General features: G+C 33.8%; 1 protein-coding gene and 1 non-coding gene across 2 annotated transcripts in view; one reads left to right on the top strand and one right to left on the bottom strand.

The window, feature by feature from the left end:
- The first annotated feature begins 278 nt into the window (after positions 1-278).
- Trnav-cac lies at positions 279-351 on the top strand. The gene has a single exon. It is a non-coding gene; the product is annotated as a tRNA-Val (tRNA).
- Positions 352-2,545: 2,194 nt separating this feature from the next.
- LOC113492212 (guanine nucleotide-binding protein subunit gamma-e) overlaps positions 2,546-25,877 on the bottom strand; it is a 36,762-nt gene continuing 13,430 nt past the window's right edge. Inside the window, exon 4 of the mRNA XM_026869578.1 lies at positions 2,546-5,129. Within this exon, the coding sequence (XP_026725379.1) occupies positions 5,024-5,129 (106 nt within the window). The 3' untranslated portion in view covers positions 2,546-5,023. The remainder of the gene's footprint in view (positions 5,130-25,877) is intronic.

The raw sequence follows: 25,877 nt of genomic DNA, 5'->3' as shown, positions 1-25,877 counted from the left end.
TTTTATGTTTAATTAAATCTAAGACTTCATTTGGATGGCGTCAAATGCATTATTGTAGTGTTATATGCCTATATTAATTATGTCAATTTAAAAAAAAATACAATTATGTTGACCCTCAAAAATTATAAATAATATATTACAGAATTCACATTGCAAAAATTACGTAAACAAATCCGCAGGCTGTATAGCCGCCAGTAACAATAACAATACTGTAAGAAATGAAAGTTGTTTTACTCAGCAATACAATAGTATGTAGTAATTTCGTTACATCACGTAGCGTTTCCGTAGTGTAGTGGTTATCACGTGTGCTTCACACGCACAAGGTCCCCGGTTCGATCCCGGGCGGAAACACTTCTTAGGGAATGAAGCTTTTTGCATTTTAGATGTCATTTAGAAGGCTCTATTTCATATCAGAATTATTTTTGTGTTTAATTAATTTGACTACTGCATTGCCCACGAAGTACCAAATTAAATAAAAATGTTACAGTATTATATAAATGTTAACAATAAAGAACCAAAATATTTATTGTTAAACCTCCAAAGCCTTAATATTTAATGACACATAATGTTCACTTTTTGTAAACTCTTTTGTTCTTAAAAAATAAATTGGAAATTTATTCAGCGGTTTTTGATATTCAATAAACCAATTATTTTAATTGTTGATAGAAATAAGGTGTCCCAAATTACGTTAAAATGTTGTTGACGTGACAGCTTGTTAGTGTCACTGACATTGGTATGTAACGGGATGTTTTCTGGTATTAACGGCCGTAGTTCTTTACATAGTAAACTATACTAGAAAGTATTAGCTTATCTAAGAAACTCTTGCTCCTCCTCCGCTTCACAAACATTGAAGTCACAAGGACAACTTGGCTCAGGACAAGCATTCGCGGATTAAACAAACGCCTGTACTCGGCGGGGATCGAGCCGGGGAAGGAAATTGGAAGTGTCAGACTCTTACTGACTAAACCTGAACCGCCATGCTACGTCATCCGCGTTTTTATGTTGGTGTATGGCAATGCGTTGCAATCCTTCATACACTTGCAATAGACCCCTGGATTAAACTATCACCATTTAAACGCGATCGGATAGCGAACATAACTCATAATTTACTAAAACAACAAAATTTGTATTAGACCGTTGTTTGAGATAAACTTTGAGTCAGTTCTAGCTTTCAAAATCAAAATCAAAAGTTTTTATTTCAAGTAGACCGTTTTCCAGGCACTTTCAAAACGTTAAGGTGATGGCTCTAGTTGCGCGGTTCCAAAGTGTCACTCTTATGGAGAAGAACCGGCAAGAAACTTCATAAGTTACTTTTGTTTCTGTTAATTACCAAGTAGGATGTAATGTTTTAATGCGATTGTTTTCGGAGTTTAATCGTTAGTGTGAAGCGTCTTGTTGACGACTTGACCCGTAAATGTTAAATCGTGTAAATTTGTATACACTTATTGCTGGTTTACTAATGCAGGCAAACATTTAGTGCCTACAATTAAAACCGATATTGTTATATTTATGTATGTTGTACAAACGATTATATTATTTATGATATTTAAATCCTATACATAGAAATATGAAAACCCTTTCAGTACCCTTGTGTTTCATAAGAATCATTTTCAAGATTTCCCTTCATAACGCCATAGTTTTGATCTTTCAAGAACTTTTAGTACAAAACGGTTCAATTAATCGTCACAAGTTGATTTAAATCGGCCAGGTAAATATTGAGCATTGTGATTTACGATGTGAAACAATTCTAGAACATCATCGGGATAGTTTTGTTAGTTTCAGTTTAGTGGACGTTGCTTTTTTGTTCTGTAAAGTTGTCTTGGTTTAAGTATGAAACTTCCTTTGACCTTTATCTTTATAACAACTATCGTGAGTCGTGCCTGGCCTATCTGGCCTGTTTATTTAGTTCACCAGTAATAATAATTATTATTCTTCGCTTGTTTAAGACGCAGCCCCCTGCCCGATGGACCGAAGATCTAAAAAAGAAAACTGGCTCGCACTGGATACGGTAGGCGGAGGACTGGGTATTGTGGAGCAACATGGCGTGTCAGCAGTGGATATAATTTGGTTTGATTTGAATTCCTCTCTTTAACAAAATGGTTTACTAAAATTATACTTACTGTTTTCAATTGATGTCTTTTAGAAATATTCATTAGTCATGTAATTGTGTATTAATTGCACATCAAGCTTATATTTTTCTAGCTTTGTTTATTTGAAACGACTCCTGCTCTAATCAATTTAATCATCCTATCTACATATTAATATTCCGGTCACATGCTTGTCCTACGCTGGGATCGAACCCGCGGCACTTAGGATGGCGTGGTGACCTATACCTAAAGCAAGGCGACGTCCAAGACATTAAATAATTAAACAAAACAGTTTTATATCGGCACTGTTAACGTTAAAATATTCTGGACTCTATAAGCACTGTAAGACGGCATCACGTATCCAAACTGAACAGGCATTTGGTAACCCAAGGCCTTCCTTAATCAATGATCAATGATCAATGAGTATTAAACTAGGAGAGATGAAATAAACGACAAAGGTTACAGATTTTCATTTATTTCAGTGATTACTGATTACATAATTAATAATAACATACGATACCTTATAGCTATTGATTCTAAAAAAATCATTTCCAATATCACCCTTACCTAGTTATTAAACGGATAAATCCATTAAAAATTACTGTTTATTAATTCTTATTTTAATAAATGAAACGAAGGTAATCAAGAGAAACATTTAGACGTTTTAACGACTAAGGCGTCGGTGTTAAAATTTTATTATGACAGTTGATAGCGTGAAAATTATTAATTTCAGGATCAGCGTCCATGAAAATCTTTGGTTTTAACACAGCATAACAAGGGAATAAAATTATTACAATAAAACATAAAATAAATATAATAGTAATCCCTTGAAAATTCACCTCTCCCACATTATATAATAAAAACGAAACACAGACTTTGCCACTGCATTTAAACAAGTTCCCTTATTTTTTACTAACTTTTAATTAAACAGCTTTATTAATCTAAGGTTAAAATCTCTGAATTGCATTTTTTATTTTACTGATTAACAAACAACTGTTGATTTCCACGTTACTTAACTAATACTACTTTACTTACTAAAAATTCTAAGTTTTATTAACTATTTTTAATGCTAAAGGATAGTAGAACTTATGTGTGTAGAAAGATGAACAAACGATAACAATAATGAGGAGCAGAGTATGGCTTGTGAAGATGATAAAATAGACAAGTACGTATAAACAATTGACGTGGGTTCCGCAGACGATGACGCTGTTCACGAAGCTGGGCCCGGTACAGAAAACAACTCGCGTGATGTTACAGTCGGTGGTGATGTCTAGAGTGCACGATGGCCGGGAGAGGGCGCCCGGGGGCCGGTCACCGCGGACCATCGGAACAAATCAAGAATCGATTCACAGCCAGAATGATTTTCCATACACCGTGTCTAGATATGGTAGAGGAAGTAATTTTAAATTTTAAAAAGAGTTTTTTTTTAAGTTTAAAGTTAGATTTAATTTTTAATCTATAATTATCTACAGTGCGTAAGTTTAAATTTTCTATTTTAATCAAAAATTAGGATTAAATTCAATCCGTTTAATTGGAATGTAAGATTAGTAGCGCTACTCGGACTGGAAGCGGCCAAAACTGTTCCGAAACGAATTTAAATACTTGACGAAACAATTTTGGGGTACAGTCGCAGAAATCTTAGATTACGAATTTAGAAGAATTTTATATGGAAACTACGTATCGCTTTATTTAGTAAACTTTCAATGACTTAGGTAGAAGTTCGTCGGTTTAATTTTGAATTATACTAAGCTAAACGAGTGCTAGATCATTTAAACGTTTTTTGATTTTGAATTTAAGTACTTAGTTTTATATATTTTTTATTATGTGTCGGGGATGAAACCAAACGTGTTCGAGAGCTGGAAATAAACGATAGACTTGCTTAGTAGCGATAATATTAAGTACTGGAGAGTAGAAGATAGCTAATAGCTAGAAGCATCTAGATCAATGGCACTGTGGAATGTACCCGTGTTCATAAAAAACGTATCCTAACCAGCTTAACAATAAGTTTCAAACAAGATTATGTCGCATTACTCTTAAATTTACATTTTTTTTCATCGTCACTACCTTTTTAATCGTTTATCTTTATTCAAGCTACTTTCCCTTTATTGCCAATATTTTAACATTTCTAATCCGTGATTCAGCGAATATGTATTAAGTTGTGATTTGCGATTATCCCTATAGTTTAAACATTATATCATTTAAATACGAAGATTCGTGAGCTCGGAGAATCTTCACATTTAACTTTCATTTTATCTTCTAAACTTGTGGCAAAGTCTGTTCGGTAACCATCCGAAGCGAACTCTTCGCGTGGTCCTAATAGAATCCATCCCAAATCCATACAAACAGATGAAAAAGGAAGTTGCTTATATTCGTATGGAACTGCATGGGTTCTTTACGAAATCATATCATAAACAATTTTCAAGGTAATACTCGTCATGTTATTTCAATAAAATAATATACGGTTGTCAACGTTCAATTAAGATTATTTTACATTTTCCACATTACAATTTCCTCTTCTCATCCATTAAACTTTCCCATTAACCTCTACCGATAGTATCATGTCCAAACATTCTATTACTAGAAATACAAAATTTAACGTATTTACAACCATTTTTTTAAACTTCATTTTATTTAACAAAAACATTCATAAGTACATCCTTGCTTCCGCACAGTCTAAATGTACATTCTTTACATTAGAATTATAAGGGACTAGATTCGTTTTGGGAACAAAAACTACGTTAACAAAATAATGAAATCATAGATAACTGACATTTGGTACTACGTTTGGTTAATCTACATGTTTATATTGTCTGGCAGTTTCGCTATCCTCCTTGGTTCTGATGTTCTCCTCAGCCAGAATGTACCAGACTCGCCTCCGTACTCTTAAACTGAATATTTTAGAATTTTGGTGATATTTTTACTTATGTATAGTGTGATTACATAATGATGCATTTCCCTTTCTCGGCCCAAGGGTTGTTTTTCTTGTCGGGAGCGTGTATGAGTGGATCGTTCTTTTCGTTTTCTTCCACGTACTCCCGCATTCTGGAACAAAATATTGGATTATCAGAAATATGATTTTGATTATTTTATTTGGGATCATTGTTGCTGGGGTTTTGATAGTTACATCGAATTAATACCTAAAGTCTACATCAAAAACAGAATCAGCAACTTCGGTCGATTTGCAGTATCTACTGCTGAAAATATTCCCAACATTAAAAACACCTATTTCCTAATGAAACTGACTGGTTTCCCTTTTATATGTACAATTTACGACTTAAGTATCGAAACTTCACCAAGCACCGAATACTTTTTATCTTCCGCCTGGGCCTTTATGAGGCACTCGAGTTCAATTTTAGTTTCATAATGGACCAACTCTTCAATGAAACCAATTAATATGAAAACTTTAATTAAAGGAGAAACGTCTGTGAAGTTCCCAATGGCGAATACATTTCGATAACACTCGCGAAACTAAGTTGTGGAATGCGAAACGCTTTTATAAATAACGACTGGGGGGAATTTATGGCCTCTAAGTTTTGAGAAAAATACTTGTTGCTAACTGAAAAGATTGGAGAAATTCTGTATTTGGTAGATGAATATGACTTCTTTTGATAATAGATGTAGAAAATTGAAAAGTGTTGAGAATACTAATATACATCACACTACTAGACACAGGCCTCTTTCCGTATAGAGAAGGTGTGGACATTGGACATTGATCACCACACATACTCACTGCGGCTAGGCGACTTCAGATATAATATTTATAATCCACGTTTCAACACGATATTTTCCTTCAAAGTTTCTAAGAAAATGTGGAAATATATGGTTTCTTAGAATAATTAAGAAAGTACATAATATAACTTTGAAAAACTCACATTGGTTCTTTGCATACTTTAGGATTGAACTAAGATCTCGTGCATGCAAAATGCAAAATCATCGGGCAAACCAAGCGCGAGTAATTTTAGTAAAAAAAATGATCTTCAAATTGAACAGCATGTTAAAAAAAAGTGGACTTATACACGTGCCTAGTGTATTAAAAACTTTAGCAGATGGACGGATATTGACTCATACGATTTATAAACTCACTTATAGCTATCAAGAACCGAAACTTCTCTATTTTTGTCGCGAATGACTGATAGTTATGATTTAAAAATATTTTTAATGGCCACTCTGAAAGAGGAGGATATGGCAGATGTTATTATTAAGAAAAGAAAAAAAACCGTTTGATTTAAGAATCGAATTAGAATAGAACGTTGTGTTATAAAAGCTTCGATAAAAAGATTTCTTTTATTTTGTTATTTTAAATAATAACATTTAAATTTCGAAAGACATTTTATATTCAAAGAGCGTTCTTTTTTTTTACACTAGACGCAACAGATTGCTTTTTGGGGTTTAAAGGTTTTGGACGAAATACAAGAAGTTTATAACAATTAAAAACTAAAGTCTTCTAAAACGTTTGCTCTAGCAAAACTATGTTAAAAATTAATCCCTCCACAAACATCCAATATGTCAAATAACATGTACTCAAGTCCAACCGACTTTACGAAGCACAGTAAACGAAGTGATAAATATTTTAAAACACGAATAAATCCTCTTTTAATCTCAATCGGCTTAACACATACTAACACATGTTTATTATTGTACAGATTGCAATTCGATAAATCTGATACATTTTTAATTACCCTAGATCGGGCCAGCCTTGACTGGTGAATACGAAATTAATCCAGAAGATTCGTATATTCGTTTAATTTACGAGTATATGGAAGGAATGATAAATAATAAATTGCTTTTTGTATAAAGTTTTCGAGATTAACTGAGGTTTAATTAAAGTTTCGATGTAATCGTTTTATGATTCCTTGTTTTCCGTACCTAAAGAGTAAAAATAGAACTCTATTAATCAGGCTTCGCAGTCTAACTTTTATAAATTGGTAAAGCTAAGTAGTATAACACGTGACGTATTTATAATAAAGTGAAACACAAAAAAAAACAGGATCAAGCTTGTACGATCATAAATTTGATGGGTGTACAATTATATTGTGTATGATTGCACAGTCGGGTAAAGTCCCTTATTCCTCTTCGAAACTTCCTTTGGTACTCAATAATCATAAGGATAAAATGAATGTCAGAATTCTCATTAAAAACTACGAAATTCCTTTCAAAATAAACAAGAGTTCTTTCTAGAAAAAATTTACAAAACAAAAATCCGAAAGGCGACCTTTCCAATATGACCCATAAAATCTGTTTACCCCAAAATTTCAATAGTCTTACATCCAATATTTCACAATTTGAATATCTCAACATAAATAAGCATAATGACATTTTGTGAAAAACAATAATTTCCTTCGGTGGGCAGATTTGTATAATATCAATGTATCCAGGGACGAGAGAACTGTGAATAATTTATCATTGTCCCTTAAGGGATGACACGCTGTTTGGCAAAAATATTTTTTATGTATAGGTACGAGAACATTTTTGGGTAAAGAAAATATATGTAAATTAATATTTAAAATAATTTAGGTAAAGGGTATACATAAACTATGTTTGCACATATTTAGAGACAGTATTCTTCGAGCGGATGACAAAATAGAAAGGGAGATGTGGTATCCATAAATGCTTGTCCTGAGTCCGGGTGTCTTTGTGCATGCGATGTAGATGTTTGTGGAATCCCCCGTGACACAAAGATTAAATCCTTTAATGCGGGCGTTTTTTTTTAATAATAAATATATTTAAATAATGATACTAGTCCTCACTATACATAAACCTCATCGTTATATACTGTGTTACTTAATTAAAGTCGCAATTTTACGTCCGATGTGTACACATATGTAAATGAGTTAGACCATGTTTGGGGCTTTTATATTAAACGATGATTTATTACAGACAAGTTATTATTAATTTTGTTTTACGCATATATATTCGACCAATAAGGTTTTGAAAGGGCCTAAACCTAATTATGATAAACAAAGGAAGATATATTCTATCGCCTGGAAACCGCCTGGTGACCCAAAAAAGGTATCTTTGATCTGTCTTTAATGATAAACTAGCTATTGCCAGCGGCTCCGCCCAAATAAATCTAAAATGATCACACGGGAACATAAAATCTAAACTAATTTATAAAGCTGAAGAGTTTGTTTGAACGCGCTAATCTCAGGAACTACTGGTCCAAATTGAAAAAATCTTTTTGTGTTGAATAGACCATTTATCGAGGAAGGCTTTAAACCATCACGCTGCGACTAATAGAAGGGAAGATTCAATGAAAAATGGGGCAAAAAAAACGGGGAAAACTATTCAACTTAGAGGGCTTCCGTTCAAAAATTCCTAACTTATATCTTCTAACCACGCGGGCAAAGTCGCGGGCAACAGCTAGTTAGAAATAAAATATAATTATATCTTTCTATATCTTATGTGTTAATCTAGGCTATATACCATCTGTGTACCAAGTTTCGTTCAGATCCATTCAGTGGTTTTTGCGTGAAAGAGTAACAAATATCCATCCGTTTATAGCAAAAGTAGGATAAAAAATATCGTAAGAAGTGGCACCAATCATTCAATTTTCATCTAGGGTTTAAATCGCAGAATATTCGGCCTATCAATACTAAATGAATCGATAAAGGCGAATGTTATCGATACAAGTAGCGATCAAGACGTGAGCGCCACTATAAAACGAATTGCCACTAACGATACAATATTTTATAGTTATGCCGACTCACGTACTCTTAAGCCCTGTTCAGACCTTGGTATTTGATACCGTCAGCGAGAAAAAATCAAGTGGTTACGATTAGGTCCTGTTTATACTTCAATGTGGATAAAGTGGATTTTCAATTCTTCTTCTATGACAATTTTTTTTGTTAAGACGGGGGAATCTTCATGGACACCCACTCTCTCGGGGAAATGGGTAGCGTCATCAGATTTTTACTAACTTAACCTGAACCGCGGTGCTATGTCATCCACGTTTTTGTGTCGGTGTATGGCAATGCGTTGCAATCCTTCATACACCACGTGATTATGACCTATCATCTCCATAAATAATAATCATTCTCCTAAGTCTTTTCTATTGAAGTTAACGATTGTTAAAATATCACTTGGCTAGAGGGCTGGATGCTGAAGGCGCCGAATTTCAAACGAAATACCAAAACGAATCCTGCACGACATATACGTCTACCCACAGTGGCAGTAAATACCGTTTAGGTCTGAATAGGCCTTTATTGACGAAGTTAGCATCGATCAATGCGAAAACGAGGTTATTGAACCCAACTGCATTGATATAACTCCAAAGGAAAATGCTTCATACGACGTATACTATGATAAACGATGTGAATTTGTTCCGAGGTGTGAATAGATCGTATTAGTACCAGTCTGTTACTGTTCTGCAGTAAACGAGTCTTTTTGTATGAGAAATTGTGGAGCGTTCATAAAAGTAGAGATATTGGATAGTCAGTTGTCTCTCTCTATGAAAATTTTGATACAAGAAGGAACTTGTTCAGTTTTGGATTAAGGCTTTTTTGCGTAGAGAAAAGGACCGAACAAGTTAAGTTCATGCTTTTTCACTTGTGGATTGGCTACTAAAAATTCCAATTTAATTTGTCCCGTCGTGTCCCCTTTATCCGTCGGTAAATGTCTTAGGACACTTTCGTATAGTACACAATAATTTAAAATAAAAGATAGTGGGAACATTCACACAAATGAACCTTTGCAAGGTCTTACGAATGGACTATTGAACAGCATAATAAATGTTAATTAAAAAAAAAACAGCAAATCAAAGACCTGCAATAAGTTGTAATTTTACAAGCTATCTCTCCTCCACAATGGCAACAGTCCTACTTAAAAATCATGGAACGAGCTCAAATGATTACAAAAAGGAGAAAAACACCGACTAATTTAGCAGCTACCACACTATTCCTCGCAATCCCATAAATATAAAGGTTCATCCCATAATTTAATTTAGCGAAACACCAGCCTTTTGTTCGCAGCAACGTTATTTTTTATGTTCAACGTCAAGTTAATTTGCGTAATTCTCCAATGAAGTCACGTATTTGACGGGGAGAGTGGGGTAGCGATACAAACAGGGCTGTCACTTTAAAACTGATATCAAGCGTCGATTTTTTAAAAGACGTTCTGTTGCCCACAAATTCGTCAGATAAATAATTTGCAAGAAAATAATATTGCGAATATAAATTGAGATATAAGCTATACTTTCGAGTTAGATCGAGCTGCTCACGGTGTGCAAATTTTATTGAAATTGGGTAAATCGTTTAGGAGTTTATCCCGGACAAATAACATAATTTATATATATTTCGATGTGACAATTTACCTACATGTAAACAGTACTAATCTCGACTAAAGTTTTTTAGTTTTCCGTATGGCTAAGAGCATTTGTATAATTCGAAATGCAGCGATGAGTATGTAGGCATGTCATTTACTGCTATTAATAAACATAGTGACCTCAGAATGTTTTATTCATTAATAAAAAACATTCCTGTGTAGCTTTTAGGGAATATTCTTCCAACAGTATCCACCTCAACTTTGTAATCTCAGAAAACGCTGTCGTAAATTCAGTGTGACAATCATCAAAGTAAAATCACTCTAATTATTACCCACTCAAAGTGGTACTTAACAAAAAGCAGTGGAATCTACTTGACAGCCCTACGAAGAGACAGGGGTTTTTACGACATTTCGCGAATTAGTACATGTTACTGTAACGCGTTGTCTTTCACGATCGTTTTATTGGAGACAAGTCGTACTTGAAGAAGTTTTTATACCCCGAACTATTCAGAGTAAGTTTCTTTTTGATGGCAATACGTTGAGATACATTGACCTTTTGAAAAGAAAACGATGTTTGAGAGCGCAACTTTTACAAGCGAACCTTGTTGCCTTAAGGCTTTGAGTCAAAATTTGAAGTCTATTAAGAATTCCGTGTGTAGAAAATTGAAATCAAAGGTCAAGACCATCTGACCTTTCAAGATGAAAGATCTTAACTTTAACTATAACTCTGTTATGTAGATTAAAATTTATTCTTCAAACATGCTTAATTCTAATCAAATAATGTTCTTTCAAAAACAAATATCTTTTCATTATCGCTTCAGCCTTACAAATCGAAATTCTCGAGCGTTGGAAATCACGAAACGTTCGTAATAAAGTTGTACAACCTTATTTACAAATAAATTCAAATAAAGATCGGATTTATTTCAAGTGACAATCAAGGTTATCACATAGAGACGTCTGAAAATTCAGAAATTTCGGTTTGACAACCCTAGAGACCGGGGCGTTAGGGGAGGCGAGGGAGGTTTACTACCTTTCGCGCTATTAGTACATGTTAAGCGATGACTTTTATGTTCATTTCACTTTATTTACTCTGAAGCGAACTTAATTGTTCTAATTTTAACCTTGTGTCGACTACAGTAAAGTTTAATTTAAAGCCCAATCTATGAAACTTTCATGTTGTATGTTATGTAGGCAGACAAATATGTTGTTAACCTAAGCCTGGAGTACGAAAAATGTTCAAAACTATCTTGTTATGATAAATGTTGTTACGAAGACATGTTTTATATACAATCTTACAACAAAAACTTACAATATATCATGTTCTGTTCAAGCTAACTTTAAAACCCCGGTCCATTTGGACGAGTCCGACTTATTTTCATTTTTCTAATTCATTATAAATTACAAAGTAATACATTCTTTAATTTCAAAGACAGAAAGAGAGAGGTCTGTGTCTTCATCACTTTATCGATTACCTTAGACTACCCCTAGATGAATACATTCAACTAACGTCACAAAAACAATCATATCATACCAAACTATTGAATACCGGGGGAGAGACAAAATGATATATTTCCATAGTTTTTCCACTTTTCTCTTGATAGCTGTTACGAAGTTAAAGTCGTTAATTGAACATCAGTCAAACTGTTATATATTTATTGTTGTTTTGGTATTATACGACTAGATATTGATTGGTTTTACATAATTTCGCCTTTGTGTTTAGATGACGGGAATATATTTTTTAATATTTTAATACAATAAAAAACTATTTGTGTTTTTAATTCAAGGTTTCTATGGTAGATGAAATGTTTATGTTACAAACTTCAATCGTAATACGAATCTTTTGGCCGAAACTGAATATAAAGATGGCTAGATATGATTTTATTCTATTTCCTTTTTCAACGTGATCTATAAAAATACACGAGCTTTTTACAACGTGATTTACAAAAATATGCGAGATCTTTCCTTCTCTATATTCAAGATAAAACAAAACAGAACAGTATTCTTGTTAAGTTCGTAAAATGCAACCCTTTATACAATCACCAGGATCTAAACTCCGTACAAACTTTGCCTACTCAATCGAAAATGAAAGTAATTCTCTTAATATAGGAGCATTTTGCACCATAGCATCTTACTTTTGTAAAATACTCTAACCGCTGCATAAAATATAATAGCCTAAACCTCTTCTCCACTGTAAGTAATATTATTGCATCTGTGTAAGTGTGACAGCGTTATGCACGGTGTAGAGCGGCATCTCCTTCTAAAGTCGATGCAATAGAAAGGCTTATTAAAATGGCGTCGCTACGTTGGCGGGGATATTGAAATGGTATTGCTTTGGCAACTTGGAAGATATTTGAGTGTCGCAGTTGCGTATTCGTATCTAAGAGATGTCTATAGTATGTGCAATTTGCAAAATACGTTTTTGAATAACGAGAAATTACGTTTATTGGTACTATTATGATATTAAATTCTAATTATTACTAGCGATAAAGAATACTTAATAGGTAAAAAAAATAAGGTCTTAGAACAATAGAACAAAGTGGAACAAAATATTCTTTATTGTACACCATGGAATGACATTAATGAAATTAACTTCATACGGTGTAAGTGTATAGCTAATCTTCCAGAAAACCCTTCGTTATACAATATACATGAACGAATAATTAAGAATATACTCTATAGAGACTAATTAAATAGTCAATAATTTAAGTTAATTATTTTGCGCTGAAATGCGAACTGTTGGAATATAATTTGTTCCCATTTTGGGGTGAAACCGTCACAGTACGAATAGGGCGTGGTGAAGGGTTATGTCAGATCCGATGCCTAATACCGCGCCCATGTTCCTTTTTTACCGATGTTACCCATAGCTGAGGCCTCCTAAAACACGTCACAGTTACGCAATATCGTAAGTCATGACCTCTGGGCATTTTACTAAACATTCACTGAATATTTCAATATTATTTTGTCTATATTTTTTCTGACAGAAAAAAATGTAGATAAGACCCACGCATTTTTGCCATTATCTGAATATGAAGTGAGAATATGGTTTTTAGGATCATCAGTGGGAGTTGGAGATAAATGGAAAATACATGTACAATATTAATGTATACTAAGCAGACAGGAAAAATATTTTGAGAGAGATTTTTCGTTTAAGTGCCAAAATGTATCCTTAAATATAAATGTCGTTATTAAAAGCTTTTATTTGATGTTAAACGCCTGTTTATCGCAGCAGGCCGACTTGTTTCGGACCCAGCTGGAGTCCTTAACCATCAAACTGTTCGACTTGCAGCCCCACCACCGCGCCAGTTCATGATTATGGATTGGGCTGGGTCCGAAACTGGTCGAGCTATCCCGATAAATACTTACGAGTGAACCGTTATGAAATGAACGTTATGAATCCATCGCACGACAGTCATTATATCACTATTGCGGAGAAATGACAAAAATTATAAATTAAAAGATTTGTAGATTTGACAAAAAGTTACAAAACAAAGAGTATCATATACTACTGTTATTTAGTTATAGATATGTGTATAACAGTGTGGCCATGCGAGCGGGTTCAGACAATACACTGGTATACATAAAAACTAATGGACGCGCCATAACATTAGGGTTGCCCATACATGTTTATCGGATATTCCAGTATTTTATTTTCATTGCTCGCTGTATCGGCAGTTACAGTTGTAAGTAAGAGTTACTAGGTGTAGAGCTGATTCGATTTTTGATAATATAGCGTAGGTATCTGAATCAGAAGGTATTTTGGTGTGCAGGTCTTGGGATTCTATGAATTCCAAGTACCAAAGTACCATATAACCTTTAATGGAAGTGATATATAGTTTTTAGTTTTAAAAGTATTTGTGTCCATAAAGATTCAAAGTTAAGAAAATAGAGTCGAAAATTTTAATGACGTATATGATCTGTTACGGAAGTTACAAGTAGTTGCTTGATTATAAAATAAACTGTACTAAACTAAGACAGAAGGTGAATTTAAATATAGTGGGGTAGCGAGGATTCCAAATATTAAAATCTTTTATCGAAAATAAGCAGTGCGGCGTTCAGAGGATAGTAAATTGGCAAAGAAAGTTTGTTATTTAAGCTTTTTTATTTGGTGAAACCTTTTCAGCCAATCCCGATGCAATTTCTTAAGAATAATATATTAATGTTTTTTAATTATAAATTAACAAATTAATTGATCCTTTTACAATAAAAAAGATATATTTACTTATTTATTATAATCAGAAATGGAAACAACTGACATTATCAAAAAAAAAAATCATCAGACACGCATATTTTTTCGAATGACATTTAAAACACATGACAACAACAGAAACATCGCAGAACCTAATCATGAGATCTCGATACCTTAAAAGAAGGCTCCAAACAGCCTTCATCTTTCGTTAACCGAAAACATTCCGCCCTCAGGGATATACTAAGATACTTTTATCTTTTACAAGCAAAGGAAGTAATCCTTTTCCTGCCTCAGAAGGCACGTTTACGTTTCAATAGGTTTAAGGGTTATGGCGGCTCCTCCACAGGTTAAAAGCTTTGAATAAATGATGTGTGTGCCTTTGACTATTATGAGAAAGTATCATTTTACTTATGTTTGTATTATTTGGTCAATGAATGGAAGATGATAGAGTAGGTGGATAGGTCAGTGGTATTGGTCAAAATGCGAAACTTGTATTACGATGTGTCGCGGCTTTGGTTTTCGCGTAGGCCAAGCATTAATTGTGTGATACACGAATGCTCGCTCTGAGTTTTTGTGCATGCGACCTGAATGTTTATGTTGGTATAAACCCCTGTGTTATAGTTTGAGGTGGAATTTAAATTAAATTATAATATTGCATGAAGCTGGTTTGTAGGGAAAAAAAATAATCATGATGATTTTTTCATTTTTCTTGGAAGTACATTAGACTGTTTTGAAATTATACGTGAAACAACTTGAAAATTTTTATCATCCACGTAAAGTTACAATAAGCAAACAAACGAAAACTGAGCAAGCAGAACCGCAGGCAACAGCTTGTGCGAAACAAACTGCAAAACAACAATTATAAATACAGATAATACACCACAAAGGTTGTATAAGTACCGGTCCAAACTCCAAAGTACGCCACGTCATGTGTGATCTTAAAGTGCCTGTATAACGATCAATTTATTTAATTCTCAAGTACCAATTATGATTTCCTTGATGTTTCGAAATCGAATTACAATAGAGCAATAACCGATTCATGTTATTATTGATTCGACTCTATAAGAGTATTTGATTTAATTGATTCGATTTATGAGGTAAGGATAATGTTGAAAGAAGTATGAAGGTATTTCTTGTTGGTAGAGCAATTTTCCGTTACATTTTCTCTTTTTCTAATAGGTAGGTACTACAGAAGCGTTCTTTTTCTATTTTTATTTTCAGTATTTTCATAGAAATAGCTTAATTACCTTAAAATTAAAATTTATCGTTGGTAAATTTAATTAAGGCAAAATTAAGGCAAGCTACATAGCCCATTCGAAAACAAAACATTATTTTATTAACATTTTTGCATCGCACCATACAAATAAATAAAATAAACTTGATCATATTCTAAATCTTAAAAAAAAACACAAAAAAAATATCCTACCACAAAAACAAAGTTAAGTATACGCATAACTTTAAGAACGTACTCGAACAATGTTCTAAGAATTTAATTTTGTCAACGTTGGCAGCCCTGCAGAGGAAGAGAAGGGACCGCTAATATCCTCCCCTGTCACATTAAGGGAACGAGTCCACTCCGTTTTTAGGTCAGCTATTTTGAGTGAAGCGATGTGTTTATGCATTTAAAATAATATAATTGCCTCTTAAACAGGAGTTATTGATCTAGTGGGGATGTTTGTAGGGTTGGCACTTGCTAAGTAAGTTGACAATTTTATAGTGATAAAAAGTGGAAAAGTTTTTTAAGTTTTCAATTTAATAATGGTTTTTCTATAGTACTTAAATTTTATATCAAGAAATGAAACATTAGAAAGAGTTATTACCAATAAGTTGTGGTAGCAAATTTTCATATGTTCTGTTTCACTTTTCGCTAAAACGTCCTTCTAATAAGCAGTCTCGATTTCCAAACTTAATATGCGCATTCGTTCGAGGACACTAAAATTACATAGTAGACAACCCTATCAATGGGCGGCTGCCAAAAACCTCCCCTGTCAGCGGCAGGGGCGTCAGTTTTTGGGTCAGTAATCCTGAGTAAAGCAGCGATATGTTGATGACGTTCTTATATCTTCCGGGTACAACCCACCGACCAGGGCAATTCGACAAAATAGAGCGTCTATGTCAATGCAGTAAAGTCCATTTTTGTTTTTCATGTTGTGTTAACTGTTGGGTAGACTGTACGAGGGATCTTATAAGCGCTTGTCTTTGAAATATGTTTTTGTTATGATGACATCTTGCCAAAAACTGTAGGGTGTTCATTTTGGGTGCTTAAAAATATTCAAGTTTTATTTTTTCATGTAGTATTTTTAATTTACACGTCACACGATCGAAATTTGATGGTTTTTGTGAACATTGCCAATACGATGGTTTTATTTTTGATAATTTTTATGACACTTTTAGTAATACGTATTGAAAAAATTGTAGTGTTAATGATCAAAAAATTTGCTGAAAAACGAGTAGATACAATCGTTATATTCCAAAAAACTTATCTATACTTACTTACTTACTAATATATAAAGCTGAAGAGTTTGTTTGTTTGATTGTTTGTTTGTTTGAACGCGCTAATCTCAGGAACTACTGGTTTGATTTGAAAAATTATTTTTGTGTTGAATAGAATATTTATCAAGGAAGGCTATAGGCTATATGACATCACGCTGCGACTAATAGGAGCGAAGATACAGTGGAAAATGTGGAAAAAAACGGGGAAAATTCTAACCACGTGGACGAAGTCGCGGGCAACAGCTAGTATCTAATAATTAGGTTGACTATGCCTTCGACTAAGAGTTCATGTACAGTATAGTAAGCATAGTAGTAAGCACAGTATAGTAAGAATTAGGTACTTTAGGTACCTAATTCATATCCACTTTGTTCTGCATTGATAACATAGTTAGGAACCCGAGTACAAACGAAAAAACTAAAATGCCTACTATTTTCGCTTGAACACCAACTATTATAAACTAACAAGTCTTATTAACCATAACTGTCATTGCCAAAAAACTGTATTTTCCATTAAAGAGAAGAAAAAACATACGGTAAACAATTACTTTACGGGATAAAGTCGACCTAAAAACATAATATAATCCGCCATTTTACCCCAAACGAAATCTTTATGAAAATTCAGACAAATGTGGACAATAAAACTGTCTTTGTCACAACAAAGGAATTGTGGGTATCTTGTTTTGGAAGCAGAATGTATTTTATATAGATATGTTGTAGACACACTGTGGCTTTGCCTAAGTTGTTTTCGTTTAGGTGAAATATCATTGAAATAGAATCGGGGTTTCGTTATAATTATTTTTGTAAGGCAGATTCATTATTTAATAATGTTTTATTTTAAACAACTTTGAAAAACTCTTTCAGTCTCTTCCTTTCAGCCTGAGCAGGCTTTATAGGTTTAACAAGTAAAACGCAGACAGATTTTTGATCAAATTATGTAGCGACAAAAAAAAGCCTACAAAATCAGTTATAGATATTCAAATTTTCTGATGATCAAATATCGTTCAAATGTTGAATTGTTTCCGATATTACATCCGCCATTTTGATTCACCCTGTATATATTATGAATATACATACATAGCACAAGTCTATATAGCTATGTATACACATATTATGTCATACAAAATGTGTGACAGTAAAAGCTGTCTGTAAAGAGACCCAAGACCGTTGTTTAAAGAGGGACCTTTGAAGGTGGGTCCACATTTTCGTATGGAAATATATTATTTTATATGTATAAAAGGGAATGTTAGACGCAAATTACTTAGATAAGTGGAATGATTGAAGCCTACATAAATTGAAAGACTATAGCCTTTTTTTCGGCTGATAGCTTAATGGGTTTGCATTAGAATTGGAAGCGAATAGTAAATTTCATTCATCGACGTTAATTTTCGAAGTGGAGTGAGTTTGACTAGCTGCATGGATAGCCGCCAAACGTGTGATGCGGATCTTCGCGTAAGACAAGGTTCTGTGTGATCCAAGAATGCTTGTCCTAAGCCAGGGTGTCTTTGTGCAAGTAGCTTGAAATATTTTTGGAAGCCTTGTGACACAGGAATTAAAATCTTCAGGATGGGAGTCTTCGAAAAAGTCGTTAATTAGCGTTAGTGTTTGGGGAGTTGTCTACAGCTTCTAACCACCTTAGAAAGCAATACTTTTTTTAAAATACATCCTTTTGTAACAAATACCATACTTAAAAACACACAAGTCTCCAGTTTTTCTGTAACCATACGCGTATAACGATATTTTTTCACAACATTTGTCTTTTTATGGATACAAGCTCGGAATATGAAGAACCACCTGATGCCCGTCATAAAATTTGAAGGGAACGTTTGTATGACTTAGTTTTTTTATTATGTTTGTTTTAAGGTTACTTCGAGATGGTTGTTCGAAAATATTCTTAGAATAATGTGTAGTCCCTTTGCTGGCTTACCGGTACCATTGCCCACAATGAACGTCGAATAAAAATTATAACCAAAATGATTATCACGTACCAAAAAAAGTATCCCGAGAGAATACAATATGTACAATACAGTCGCAAACGTACAAACACCGCAGTCACAACTTTACCCTTTATGCATTAAGGAGATAAAAATAACTCAAATTGAGATCTAAAACAAATGACTGCTAAAAATAGACCACCGTCACTGGCCACTAAAAATAAACCATTGATTGAGACAGATATACGCAAGTGACTTTATCTTAAACGTTCGGATCAACAAAGAGAGGCCGACATCAAGCCTTCTCATGTCATTACCATAGCCCCGCATATGAGTACACATTGTGTACATGAGAGGAATAAAAATGAGGATATCATCACGCGTATATTACGAAATGGTGTAAGCAGATGTGTGTTTTGTCAAGAAGTGAGTATAAACAAAAAAGAAGCGTTTTGTAATATCCTACAAATGTTGTAAACGTGGACCTTTATTTGGATTAATGGATAGATGTTTGTAACTATTTCATGCAAAAACCGACGAATTTGGATGAAATTTGGTAAAAATGGTTTATAACTGTAGTTAAACCTAGACTTACTCATAGGATAGACTTAATATAATGATCAGACAGTTGATCAGTAGATCAATTCACACGTAGGATGTTACAAATGGACTCTAGACAACTGGACCATAACATCATGGCAAAAATATTTGTGTTAGCTACATATTATGACTGTGTGGTATACAGCTGACCATACTCCCTTAAAAAAAAACGTCCCCCGGAGTAAGGAATTTAATCCTTGCATCGCGGGGGTTGATAAACATTCAAATCACATGCACAAAGACACCTAGACTCAGAACAAACATTCTTGGATCACACAAATACTTGATTTTAATAGAAAAAAAACGGGGGCACTAAAGTCGATTCTTCGAACATACCAAAAAAAGTTCTTTAAGGCGGCAAATATACCAATCGTATAAACGCGTGTAAAGAAACGATAGTCAAGAGCAAATAGAGAACGCTAGATACTTATAAATACACTAGCTGTTGCCCGCGACTTCGTCCCCGTGGGTAGAAGATATAAGTTATGATTTATACCTGCCCTGTTTTTTTTCCACATTTTCCACTGTATCTTCGCTCCTATTAGTCGCAGCGTGATAGTTTATAGCCTAAAGCCTTCCTCGATGAATGGTCTATTCAACACAAAAAGATTTTTTCAATTTGGACCAGTAGTTGCTGAGATTAGCGCGTTCAAACAAACAAACAAACAAACAAACAAACTCTTCAGCTTTATATATTAGTATAGATAGATAATATATTCTATAAGAGTATGCATATACATATATAAGAACGTATATCCTAAAACAATATACTTAAGGATTGCGAACTCATTTCAGTTCCAAGGTCCCGAAAACTCCTTATAAATCAGCTCGCCATGAAATATGGGCAATGGGGAAACGAACTTATTATAGAAGTATAAATAATGGGCCATATTCCCATGCGATCGGGAGGCTATGAGCTCCGGTATTGGTTACTTTGATGGCGTGAATAATGGCAACTGTTCGTATCATGGTGTAAATTGTTTTTTGGGGTTTTCGTCCGTTTTCGGTTGGATCTGTTTACAAAGTCGGACTTTTGGATGGCGGATTATTTTCATGTATTTGGGATAAAAGTAATTCCATACATCTTTCTTGAAATATATGACCCGAACTTGTATTATGATTACGAAATGTTTGAAAAACAACAGCGAAAATTTTAAGTTTTTATATAACGTATCGTTTTATTTAATTACCGGCGGAGGACCGGGTGTTGTGGCGTAAATTGGGAGAGGCCTATGTCCAGCAGTGGACTATGATTGGCTGATTGATTGATTGATTGATTGTATCGTTTTATTTAAACTAGAGAATACAAGAAAAATATTAATGTTATAAACGTGAAAGTTTGTTTCTTGGGTGTATGGATATTTGATCCTCTTTCACGCAACAACTACTGAACGGATTTAGACGAAACTTAATACACATATAGTTTATTACAAGGATTAATACATGGGATAGTTTTTATCGCGATTTAATGTTCCCGTAGGATTATTTTCTAGCTAGTACAAAAATACATCGCTTGATAAAATTATAACCTTGCTAAAAACTGAAGCTTCCAAGCAAACAGGCGTAGCTTTTTGCAATGGCATGACCCACTTAGTACGTAATACGTAGCGGTACTAAATGATAAAAACGATAAGCTTGCGTTTATCGCGTTGCACATAAATACCTGTAATCAACAAAATCGACGAACTATAGCCTACCTGAAACTTTATCTGATAAACTGCTTATTAAGGGGAAATAAAAATTATTGACTTTGAAGCGAAAACTGTGTTTTTTTCGATATCGATGTACGATGATAACGAATTGTGTTTGGCAATCAAATAAAAATAATACATTGAAAAATTCAACGAACAGACTCGAATCTACGACTCCTGGATATACGCATCAGACCCTTTACCAACTAAGCTAGCAAGGTCACCAGGAATTTGCCAGCATGCTGTGTTTAAGGAACATTAGTAGTTTCAGACTTCCTTCAAACATAAAATTTAAAGTCGAGGTTAAGCAATACAGTCGTACATTTTGATGGCTGAAAATTTCTTATGAAAATGTATTTTCCAATAGCCCATTTATTCGAAACCCTTCATCGCGAGTATAACTCATAATAGTCCGATATTTTCATTTCAACTATTGTCATCTATATCTATACTAATATATAAAGCTGAAGAGTTTGTTTGTTTGTTTGAACGCGCTTATCTCAGGAACTACTGGTCCAAATTGCAAACTTCTTTTTGTGTTGAATAGACCATTCATCGAGGCAGGCTTTAGGTTATAAACCATCACGCCGCGACTAATACAATGGAAAATGTGAAAAATACAGGGCAGGTATAAATCATACCTTATATCTTCTACCCACGCGGACAAAGTCGCGGGCAACAGCTAGTTTTTAATAAAGAAGGTTAGATTACACAAGTGCTTTCGTGTTTTGGTACTTAAAGGTGATTTTTAATAGTACTCAGAGCCTCCCCACGGGCCGTCGCTTTCATCTCTATTTTGAAGAGAAACCAAATTCAATTAAGCTAAGTAAACCCTTGAAGTGTAATACTTATAGTGAGTATTAAGTTACTGATAATACAAAAAAAAAATATCGTTTATAAATAATTAGTAATGTAAGGTAAAATTAATAGAAAAACGTCTATATCATTCAAGTTGAGAAGTAAATTGCATTCGTTCTAACCGATAAAATATGTTAAGTCTTAAAGTATGGATAGTATTCGTATCGTTTATTTCGGATTTAGTTAGGATTATATAAGAAAACTCTGTTTTATGTTATTTTGAATACTAAGGTATAAACGCCCTGCGGCACGATGGACCGATGATTTGAAGAAGGTGGCTGGCAGCGGATGGATGCGGGCTGCCCAGGACCGGGATGGTTGGCGCTCTTTGGGGGAGGCCTACGTTCAGCAGTGGACGGCGATAGGCTGAGATGATGATGATGATGATGATGAAGGTATAAAACGTAACGAATTGTAAAGTTTCCTCAAAATCCTTTTAAAGTACTTTGCCTGAATGCCAAAAATTATGTGAGTTTGTAGGTATAGAGGTGGGTCTACAATGTTTGTTACCTCTTCATGTACAAGTGGCTGAACTGATTTCGATGAAATTTGCTACGGAGGTAGCTTTAACCTTAGATTAATAATTAGGCTACATTTATCTGACTGAGTTCGTCGCGCCATCTCACTTCGCATCCATAAACAGTTACACGTGTCACAACATCGATACAAATGACGAATTAATCACAGCTTTACAGAGTTCCGAAAGCCATGTTGTCCTCAAATGTGTGTTTAATATTGTTAACCAAATTACAAGCATGTGTGGTGACGTCATCCCTACAGATACACTAACAGGATACTCAACTTGTAATATAATTGGTCTGAAATAATAACTTGCGGTTTTACTTACCGCAAATTGTGACTGTATTCGTTCGAAACAGTACTTGAAATAATATTGTTTCAGAATCGAAACACGCTTCTGTTTACGCTTAGGGTTGTTTGCAAAAAGGATGAAGAGCAAAAAAAAATTGCAAAAATGTTTATTTGTTTTTGGCCTATTTTATAACACTTAAAAATGACTCTAGGGGAACGGTTCCAAAATGTCTTTCCTATCCAAGAAAAAGAAGAAATCGAAGTTTCCCAACTCACATGAATGTATTTTTAGGAATTCAACTAAGAAAACGATTAATATACTTAAATCTATACTAATACTAATATATAAAGCTGAAGAGTTTGTTTGTTTGTTTGAACGCGCTAATCTCAGGAACTACTGGTCCAAATTGAAATATTATTTGTGTGTTGAATAGACTATTCATCGAGGAAGGCTTTAGGCTATAAACCATCACGCTGTGACTAATAGGAGCTAAGATACAATGGAATTGTGAAAAAAACCGGGCAGGTATACCTAAATCATAACTTATATCTTCTACCCACGGGGACGAAGTCGCGGGCAACAGCTAGTATAAAATAAAACCTACTACCTTATCGTTGTAGATACTAAGTTCAGTTTCGCGTGCACAAAAATACTTCATTATATTATAGCGGTAATCAGGGCGCGATGGGAAGCGCGGATAGTGCGTCATTTTATCTTATGAGAAATCTTCTAGAGTATTATATTTATAGTATAATACTTGTATTGTTTGGTAAAGATTATTTGCCGTGATTTGAAAGACACTTTAGTTAGATTATAATGTAATGCGTTATCGTTATGGCTGTATGAAAATAATTGTTTAATTAAGACTGGACTTTGAATAAGAAATTGAAGTGAGTAGGTACACGATTTTTTATGAGAAAGATACTTTTTATTATAAGTGGATAAATAAAATGCTGTAAAATTGTATCGTGTATAGTTAGGTACTATGATGAATTAATGTTTAATTAATTTATTAATGTATCTTTTGATATTTTTTAGGAGTGAAGCTAAGAAACATCAACTGTTGGGATGAGGAACAACAAAATATCATCTCCGTTTATAAAAAAAATACGTGTCTGATATTTTTTGTCAATTCTAGTGATTTTTGATGTAGTATTTACTGACTAGTATTTTCCTAAGAAATACTTTGTATTAACCGTATTGCGCCGACCCCAAATAAAATAATTGGGATAAGGGCAGGAGAATGATGATGATGATGATGATGATGAACCGTATAAGGTAATTTTATTTCTAATCCCGCTAGCTCCCATTTTCTGAACAACGAAACCTATTCCCCGTTTACAGTAACGCAACCGAATGTATATAAAAAATCTATTTTTGGTTAAGACATCGATCAACCGTCTGCGGATAATAATTATGTTAATATTTAAGCGGTTGTTAGGCTCTGTACTTATAATCGATCGATTGAAACAAAAGTAGTCGAGCACATTCATTTATAGAACGACCCTTTATACGCACTCGTAAGCGCACTTAATCGTGTATTGACAGTTGTTTTGATTGGAAATATGTTGCCAGTAATAAGTTTTACCCGAACCGTGGTAAAAAAGTTTGTGATGAGATGTAATTTTGAACCGAATTAAAAAATGGGGAGGTTTTCTATTCGTCTATTTTTTATGTTTGCTTCCTCAGAACTTCAGACTGGATGAACCGATATTGATGATTCTTTTTTATCGTGAAATTTGTACTTGTCATTTGGTTTCATAAAAAAAAATCTAGTTTTGTACAATCGTTTTATTTGAATTGGGTGGTATGACTTTGTTGTTAAAACAATATTATTTGATTCTGCGGTGATCTCAGGATGAAAATCATCATTATCATCGTCCTAGCCGTTTCCTAACCGTGTTGGGGTCGTCTTCCAGTCTAACTAGTTTATGCAGCTTTGTAGCAGCAGCTGTACCAGTGTTTCACAATTGTCAATATTTAAGTATCTATCAGCATAGAATAAACAAAAATACGGTAATCTGAAGCAAATGATTACAAGAAAAGTATCAAGTGATTGGCAAGTATGGCTGAAAATAAATTAGACTTCGCATCACTCATTACAACAACTTCAAACTACATATACTGACAGTGATCATGATGTTACAATTAACGCTGTTAGTAGCTAGACTTTTACAACGTCACAAAACCTTCTAGAACATAGGTACTTATATCATAAAGAGTCTTAATAAAATTAAGATAAAATTTCGGTTCACTGAATATTATGTGTCAATTCCTTTGATAAGGTCTGATTTAGAGCTTTCAAGATTTTTATATTGTAATCATTCATTTCTTTTTGATGTTCCATCCTGAATGTTGAATTGTATCTATAAATGAGATGGTTCAGTACATTATTTGGTTTAAAGATCAAAGGTATTAAAATATAAATCTTAATCTTTGCTTCTTTTATGTTATTTGGATGTAATTTTTTATTCCGTTTGAAAATTGTATGATATTTATCTTCACAAGGTTAGTTGAATAATATATAGGTTTTACTCTCTTTTAAATATGGTGTTATGTAGCTTCTTTTAAGCTTGACCGACGAGTCTCGGTGAGACTTCAAGCCAACCTGCAGTCTCAACGGGTTCAGACGATAATTAACCTTATTTACAGATAGCAAGAGTCTATTTGACGGCCACGACTGATCTTGCTGGTTGAGGTAGTTCCCGTAGATAACTTTCATAATGTAGAGAATAGTATTCTCATGCTTTATATTGCAGATACTTATGAAAAAAAAAACGATCAAAAGATTTACACAATTGTTGTAATAACGATCACAGAACTAAAAACAGTTTTTTTTTTCATTATTACTTTTGTTTAAATTTTTTTTGTAAATCATCATCATCTGTTAAAAATAAACTTTAAGAGAGCCTTAGAATCTTTATCCTGGCAACACTTATGCGCGTGGGCAGCTCACTTTGT

The sequence above is a fragment of the Trichoplusia ni genome, chromosome 3 (genome assembly GCF_003590095.1).
Source record: "Trichoplusia ni isolate ovarian cell line Hi5 chromosome 3, tn1, whole genome shotgun sequence".
NCBI lineage: Eukaryota > Metazoa > Arthropoda > Insecta > Lepidoptera > Noctuidae > Trichoplusia > Trichoplusia ni.
Note: the sequence above shows the minus strand (reverse complement) of the source record. Positions and strands in the feature narration are given on the sequence as shown.